An 8,524-nucleotide genomic window follows, 5' to 3' on the forward strand; every position below is an offset into this window, starting at 1 on the left:
CTTTAAGAATAATTTTAAGGGAACGTGTTCATGAGAACTGCAGAAGGGTTGTCCAAGGCTTCCTTTAAAACTACCAACACCAGATCTGATGGAAAACACAAGGAGTCCACACCTCAGGACAACAAGTTGGACAGCTGATCATGGCATTAATGCAACAAAGGACCCAACACTCGAGACCGGCCAAGGTGAGGAGCGAGTTGGTCAACCCCATATCTACCCCAAGAGGGATCTAGTGTGGTGCTCAATTTATTGAGGTAACCATACTATCATGTAGTGTCCACATTTGAGACCCCGTCCCACTCTCTACTATAATTATTGCCAAAGGTGGGGGCAATCATCAAATTGCAAATTACTACTAGCAAAAGAGCTGCTCAAGCCCGAGACCTGCTGCCTCAAGCCTTGCCAGCAAAGCCAAGGAAACTGTTGGCCTTGCTAACACTTGCACTTTATAATGCACCTCAACCAGGCCACAAAGTGGCCAGAGAAGAATTCTTAGGGTACCAAAAATGCCCTTGCCACCCCTTGTAGTTCCTCCATAACCCCCATTATCTCAAATCACCTCTCTTTTTTAGCTAACCTTGACGGAAATTTTCAAAGAAGGTGATAAGGGGAAAGATGCTGAGGACCACCTTCGGGACCCTCGAAATCGAACACTCCACCGTCCTAGATTTTAAGTCACTATATGTGTGGAGGGCGACTAGATGTACCATGTATACCTAGCCACCCCAAACCTGTGAGGGGGGGACTTGAAGAATGTGGCTAAGCAACCACCCATGTAGTGCTATCATTGTGCAGGACCTCACAGAGTAATTGAGTGTCCAATCAAAAAGGGAATGGCAAGTACCCTAGTGAGTGCTTCCACCTTAACCTCTTTAAGTGACCACCCATGCACTGCTATCATTATGCAGGACCTCACAGAGTAGCTGAGTGTCCAATAAAAAAAGGAATGGCAAGTAGCCCAGTGAGTCCTTCCACCTTAACCCCTCTATGCATAGGGTGAGGAATTGACCATAAGTACAAGGAATGTCAGTTGAGGGCAAGCACAACACAAAAATTCCATGAAGTTAATCCTAGCTTTAGCATTAGTTTGCTGAGTGTAAGAGATGACTTCATTCACACGGTCCCTCTCAATGTAGTGACCAGATTACAAAATAGAAGAAGGTCCGTAGCTCATGCTGCACAGCCGAGGCATCGACCTCACAAAATAAGGGACACCTAGATCACATGAAAGTTCTATCCAGATAACTATCTCAGAATAAGCACGCGCAACAAGGCATTCGCAAAAGGCTCATTGAACACTATGCATCTATTTTCACTCCACTTACCGATAGAAGAGGCCTTCTTTTGGCATGCAATAGTAGAGAAGACCTTATAAGAACTCAAGGAAATCCTCTCTTCAACCCCTATTTTGGTATGCTCCAATTTTTCCTACCTTTAAGGGTAGATGTATGTGGTAGTGGCATTGAGGCTATTTGGTACCAAGAGCATGTCATGATTGCATATGAGAGTAGGAAGCTCACCAACAAAGAAAGGTCTTTGCATGTGTCTGAGCAAGAGATATTGACCATCAGATATGAAATTAAGAAGTATCATCACTACATCTATGGGATTCACTTCAAGGTGAGAAGTGATCATAGGGTACTCAAGATTTCCAAGACCAAGCACCCCTCAGAGACTCCCCCCACCATAGGTACCCTGCTTAGAGATCAAGACTCCCTCTAGGAGAGCCACCCCCCACTAGGGAAACCCAGTGGTGGCAGAATATCTCAAAAACCTTGGGGGTGACTGCCTGAAAAGGACAGATACATAAGTCCTGGTGCCAATACCCTACACCTACAAGAGCCTCAAAATAGACAGAGATGATCAAAACAAAGCATCCATTCCTAGGGAAATTGTAGGTCTCTCATCCTTCCTCTCTTCTCAAATGTAGATATCCATTGGCACCTTACTCCAAGGTAGCATGAGCTTATGGAAGGATTTAAAAGTTTGGATGGAAGGATGCCCAGGGATAGGAATGCAAGAGCCTGGAGAGCTTGATAGTTCTAATGAGACTGATGAAGAAGAAAGAAAAAAAAAGCAGGGGGGAAAGTGGACACCCTTGTCTTATAGATTTTCTCAGCGGAAAGGCCTCTGAGGGACCCATTGACAGCCACCCTTGAGGAAGCATTACCCAATAGGGTTTGAACATACTTAATGAATTTCCTGTTAAGGCCAATATCCTGTAGGGATTGGAAGAGGAAGGACCAATCAATTCTGTCATAGGCTTTATCAAAGTCAATTTTAAGAAAGATGTAATTCTGACCAGAGTTTTCAGCATGTTCCATACCCTCCCATAGACTAATGATAGCATCCAGTATATATCTTCCCCTAATGAAAGCTTTTTGTTCCTTCAGGATCCAATCATCCATATAGGGGTTGATTCTCCTTGTCAAGATATGAGCAAAAACTTTGTAGAGAGAAGAGAGACATGTTATGGGTCTCCAGTTCCCCAAGTCTTCCTTATCATCTTTTTTTATGAATTAGCTTTATCACCCCCACGTTAGTCTTCTCGGCAAGCCCACCCTTCCTCATGGCTTCTTTCCAAATGTTAAGGATATGATGGGTAAGCTCGTCTTTGAATGCAAGAAAGAATTCATTTGGGATCCCTTGAGCCACCGATCCTTTTGGCCCAGATAGAGAACTTAGCAGGCATGTCTGTAAGCTCTACCTATACAGGGATTTTGGAGGGTTTGGGGCACACACACACACACACACTATTTCAAATACATAGTCTCTCTCTCTCTCTCTCTCTCTCTTTCACCCACACACACACACACACACACACACACACACACACTTTTTATTCAAATTAATGAAGAAATTTAAGGACCCACACACACACACACATTTTATTCAAATTAATAAAAAATATCAAATAAAATTTTAAAAAACTATCTAAATCTTCACACCCGCACATGCACACACCACACAATGAAAAAATTTAAACATTCTTAAAATTTCAACATTAAAAAAAACAATTAAAACCCACCCACACAAAAATTGTCAAGTCTACATGCGAAAAGAAAATGCCACACGCAGAGAGAGATGACTCTGCATGCGAACCAAAAACGCCATCCATGTCCACAGTGAGAGAGAGAGAGAGAGAGAGAGAGAGAGAGAGAGAGAGAGAGAGAGAGAGAGAGAGAGAGAGAGAGAGAGAGAGATGCTCACCAGGGCATTGGACACAGAGGTGGCGGTAGAGGAGCTCACCAGGGGGGGACAGGCAATAGAGAACAGTTCATCAACTTTGTAAATGCCATCTGCAACACACTAAGAGAGAGAGAGAGAGAGGCAGGGAGGGAGAGAGAGAGTCACCACGACACAAAGCCTTTGCCATGAGTCGGAGAGGGGAGCGGACTGCATCGAATAGGGGCGTTGGAAATGAAGGTGGTGGCAGAGGAGCTCACCAGCGGAAAGGGTACAGAGAACAGTCGCGTTAATTCTGCAAACGCCATCCGTGAGACAGACTGGGACAAAGAGAGACACACGGATGGGGGGGGGGAGAGAGAGAGAGAGAGAGAGACTCACTAGGGCACACAACCTTTGCTGCGAGTCGGAGGGGAGCGGACCGCGTCGAATAAGGATGATGATAGCGCAAGGCGCGAATAGGTTGCGGTGACAACTGCGACCAGCCGCGACAGCATCAGTTAGAGGCGGCGTGGACGTGGTGGCACCACAGAGAAGAGCTGTTCACCTGCCGCCCAGCATCGATTAGCTGCGATGTGGACTGGCAGAAAGCTGGGAGAGGTGGTAGTGTGGGCATGGACACGTGGACATCCGCCAATTAGCTGCAGCGTGGACGGACATAAGACTAGGAGAGGCGGCGTGGGCGTGGACACATGGACGGCCGCCCCTCTTTGGCCATCCCCATTCTTTTGTGACACGTGTCACAGGAGAGTAAGCTTGGTAATATATTATAGAGAAGCCATAAAAACATAAGCAAGACTTAGCGTAACGTAAAGTTTTAAAAAACCAAAAAAGCCAACCTTTAATTTTAATTTAAAACCTACACCTACATGTGGGATTAGGAAGAAATCCGTGAACATGAGACATCATGTCTCTTTGAGTTGACACGACCAGGGAAAACCATGGTGTCAATTGTTGCCGAGATCATCACCGCCAAGTGGTAAGGATGATGGCTATAGAAGATGGCACTGGCATGTGTAGGGTGTACTATGTATGGGCCATTAAGCTCTCAATCTATAGATTGGGGGGCAAGATTCTACCATAGACTCTAAGATGCAATTAGTTGCACTACTACATGATGTCTGCAACTGCGTATTAAGGTGGTTACTCCTTCCATTTGTGCGCATAAGGTGTGAAGGCTTTAAAGGTTGCTCACCTTCTGTTTGCAGGAAGATATGTTTGTGCGCATGAGGTGTGAAGGCTTTAAAGGTTGCTCACCTTCTGTTTGCATGAAGATATTTTTGTGAGCATAAGGTGTGAAGGTTTTAAAGTTTGCCCACCTTCTGTTTGTAGGAAGATATATATATATATATATATATGTGTTCATAACACATACCCACATCGCACAGCCTGATGGCATTGACCCCGAGTCTTCCTAGTGAGACCCAACCGTTCTACCAATTAGTCTACGCACCTGTGGGCTAGGTTGCTTACCTTGCTATATCTCTAAACAACAAAAAAAGGATCTTACATACACTAATGATAGCTTTTAAATTAAAAGATGAGGTATTAATTGAAAGTGTAATGTCATGTGTATGTGTCTTATATTGATATAGACAATGTGTGTGTGTGTGAGAGAGAGTTTGTGTGAGAGATTTTTATGTGTTGGGAGAGTGAGTTTTACACTATGAACCTTCCAAAAAGCTTTATTGTCCTACCTAAAGCTCTAGCTCGGAAGGGATCATAGTAAAATCTCCGTAGCACTTAAGGCTTCTTGGACCTACATAATCTAATATGCTACGTTTAGCTTGAATTACAGAATCTACTATGTTAGTTTCAGCTTGACTTACATTTAAAATGCTAAACTTTATAATCGTTTGCTAAATTATGTGCATTGTATTTCTCAGGGTTACACATGCATTGGTTGAGTTGTTCTCAACTTATATAAAAAATTTAAAAGTGAAATTTGCAATCCCAAATGTTTTTATCAAAAGTAGTTTTTTTTTGCACACTTTTTAAAGTAGTATTTTTGCTGATTTTAACACAAATGTATGAACCAGAATCTCCTCCCCAGCTTTGCCCGCAGAACTGTTTACACCATGGCATTCCTCGCTTCTCCTTTACGATGCCAAATGTGCCAATTATTCCAACAATACAGCTTTTCCGCCGCACAATAATATAACTATCCCATCTCTTGTAATCTCCAAAATGACTCCGAAAACCCTATCATCTCAAGCTGATTTTCGACAAAAAAAATCAAAATTTTCTATAGAATGCGTATAAATTAACAATGCCAATTGTTCAATTTAAAAACGTGTTGGAAAAAAATGCTAGGCAAAAATATGCAAAATGCGCGTCAAAAATCAAGCGCATGGTATGAAATAAATGAATCGGAACTCGTATAAAAACCTTTGGGGCAAGATGATCTCGAGGACAACACGCACACGAGATAAGGCCCAAAGCATGATTTGATTTGAGCGACCAAACCATCTAACCATAAATCCATGCTAACTCGACCGTTGGGAAAGGCACACTTGAAGCAATCCATGCCATTATCCATATCGCAAAATTCAAGCCTTAATGGATTTCGTGACATCCTACTTCGTTTCTGATGTCACTTATTAGTGGAAAAGAAAATTTACTGGCACACTTGAAATGTTTAATCGTTTGCGTCATGAGTCAAGATAAGCAATGGACATTACATTAACCGGACAATTCATACATGGATTAACCGAGGTAGAACAGAGGTGTTAATCGGCCAACCACAAAACCAACATCAGGGAGAACATATACATACTACAATTACACAACTTTGAAACGGTGGCGATGCATTTTTATTGATGGTGGGGACGTCCGTGCCCTTAGTAGGGTGGTGATGGTGGTGGGCATGGCTTGGGGGGCTTGTAGAAGGGAGGTTTCTCATGGTTGTGGTGGTGGTGGGGCGGTTTATGCTCGGGAGATGGCTTGTGGTAAGGGGGGGTGTAGAGAGGAGGGGGTTTGTGATAAGGGGGGGTGTAAGGAGGAGCGGGCTTAAGGTAGGGAGGGGAAGTAGGGGGTTTGTAAACGGGCGAGGGCTTGTGGTAGGGGGGGTAGCTGGAAGGAGGGGTATGTACAACGGGTGGCGGCTTCTGATAAGGAGGGGTATGGACAACGGGTGGCGGCTTCTGATAAGGAGGGGTATGCACAACGGGTGGCGGCTTCTGATAAGGAGGGGTATGTACAACGGGTGGCGGCTTCTGATAGGGAGGAGGAGGCGGTGGAGTGTAGACGGCGGGCGGCGGCTTAGAGTAAGGGGGTGAGGAAACGGGCGGTGGTTTGCTGGTAAAAGAAGGAGGCGGCGGCGGCGATTTGTAAGTGTAAGGTAGAAGGCCGTCGTCGTGAGCCGAAGCAAGGGCCAAGCAAAGGAAGGTGGAGGTGGTGAGGTAGAGGAGGAAGAACGCCATGGCTTGATGACCCCGCATATTGGATTGCGATTGGCTTCAAGCTCCTGCTCTATATTATATAGGTGAGGTGAGGTGAGCCGAGCCGAGCTGAGCTGAGTAGACTCTACGTCCTAACCCTAAAGGTGGAGCTTATCAAGTCCGTCACCCTCTTTTCTGTACTCCACCCCATAGCCCTCCCACTGACATGTCGCTCGTCATGTGTTTAGCTGGCATGCATTTAGCAGAGCTGTTCCCCTCCCCCTCCCCCAGCCAAGCACCACCCCACCAAGCACCACATGTCGCTCGTCATGTGTTTACCTGGCATGCATTTAGCAAAGCTGTTCCCCTCCCCCTCCCCCAGCCCAGCCCACCCCACCAAGCACCACAGTTTATGAGTAACTTTTCCAAAAAGCATCTATCTTCTTTATGGGGCAGTTACATGACCTGCTTTTGAAATGTGCATGCATCTTCATCACCTGCTTGTAGCTTCTATTCGTTTTCGAGCACTCAAGTCTTTCAATGGAAGTTTTTTCTTGCCCGTACAAAAACTTTTTCACAGGTTGCCCATCAGCATAAGAAGTCCTTTGAAGTTTGCAAACTTGGGATGAAAAAAAAGACCTAAATGATATGTATGTGCGAGAGTAAAACTTGATTAGTTATGGCGAATAAAATGAGGGCACGATTTCTTTTTATTTATTATATAGTCCTGAAAAGAAAAGTTATCATTAGTGCCTAGGTTGGCCAACCAAGTACTTGGTTCAAACGTGGCATCTATAAAATATTTGTCTCACCAAAAAAAAGAAGAAGAAGAAGGGACAAAAAAGAAGAAGAAGAGTAGAACCATACCATAACATATAGTCTATTCAAATATGAATTTCAAGTATCAAACCAACTAAGAGCACAACGACCTCCATGAGAAAACAATTGAAAGCTAAATATACTTTGAGAGAAATGATTGCAAAAATATCATGAGCATTATGGGTAATCCCATTAGATTAGACATCCACGTAACAATAACTTAAAGTGGACTATCATGTGCAAAGGACCTCGTCAATCCATAAATATGGGTAATCCCATTAAATTAAAAATCCACTTAACAATAATTTAAAGTGGACTAGATCAAGTGCAAAGAAGCTCATCAATCCATAAATATGAAGCTAGGTAGCAATAAGATTATCAAAGTAGTCGAGTTCAAATGTAGCACCACCCAATCATTTAACCATAACAAGTATTATTGGCAAAAGGTAAGCCAACACGTGTATCAACAAAAACAAGTACAACCAAACCAAATGAAGCTCTTTCAACATGAGGAAGTGTAGAAAGTCAAGCTGTAATTACAAGTACAATTGGGCTAGATCATAAGGATCCTCGAACAATAGGTGCCAAAATATGTCCACCACTAACACTAGGTAGTGTGGAAGACATAAGAAGATCCTTAAGCAACCATTATACTAAGGTATTCATCACTAACAAGTACACACACATTTAGAAAATACAATCACGCTATGAATTAAACTAATAGGTACACTCGGAGGTATAACATGAAGAGATATAGATCTAGAAAATAGGTATAAAGCTTATAATAGTAGTATGATCCTCCATATAATATATCCAAGATAAGAACTCTCTCTAGCAAAATAGAATCAAGAGATCCCAATAACACAACAACAAGATGACGGGTTAGCAGTGCTAATTATCGTCGATTTACATTTCAGTGCTATAAGCATCACTAAGTAGTGTTTATAAATGCCGCTCTATAAGCATTGTTGTGGGCGACATTGGAAAAAAAATAGAATACTCCAAATGAAGTCCATAAAATTAATTTGTAAAAATTTATTACATAAATTTATCAGACATAATTCTATTTATAATAAAGAACAAAAATTTTGTAAAATATTACGATTTGATCAATATGTAGAAAGGTATATATGATTTAT

The 8,524-nt window shown here is 42.9% G+C and overlaps 1 protein-coding gene across 1 annotated transcript; it reads right to left on the reverse strand.

Moving 5' to 3' along the window:
* Window positions 1-5,843: 5,843 nt before the first annotated feature.
* LOC147635269 (uncharacterized) lies at window positions 5,844-6,647 on the reverse strand. Its single transcript, XM_086802497.1, has one exon. It carries the CDS (start codon window positions 6,624-6,626, stop codon window positions 6,027-6,029), a length of 600 nt encoding a protein of 199 aa, XP_086658623.1. The 5' UTR covers window positions 6,627-6,647; the 3' UTR covers window positions 5,844-6,026.
* Window positions 6,648-8,524: the final 1,877 nt, after the last annotated feature.

The sequence above is a fragment of the Cibotium barometz genome, chromosome 9, assembly GCF_041138505.1.
Source record: "Cibotium barometz isolate CiBa-2024 chromosome 9, ASM4113850v1, whole genome shotgun sequence".
NCBI classification, from domain to species: Eukaryota; Viridiplantae; Streptophyta; class Polypodiopsida; order Cyatheales; family Cibotiaceae; genus Cibotium; species Cibotium barometz.

What these genes read in the sequence shown, in the direction of transcription:
- LOC147635269 (XM_086802497.1), bottom strand. Translation starts at nt 6,626, where the DNA reads ATGCGGGGTCATCAAGCCATGGCGTTCTTCCTCCTCTACCTCACCACC.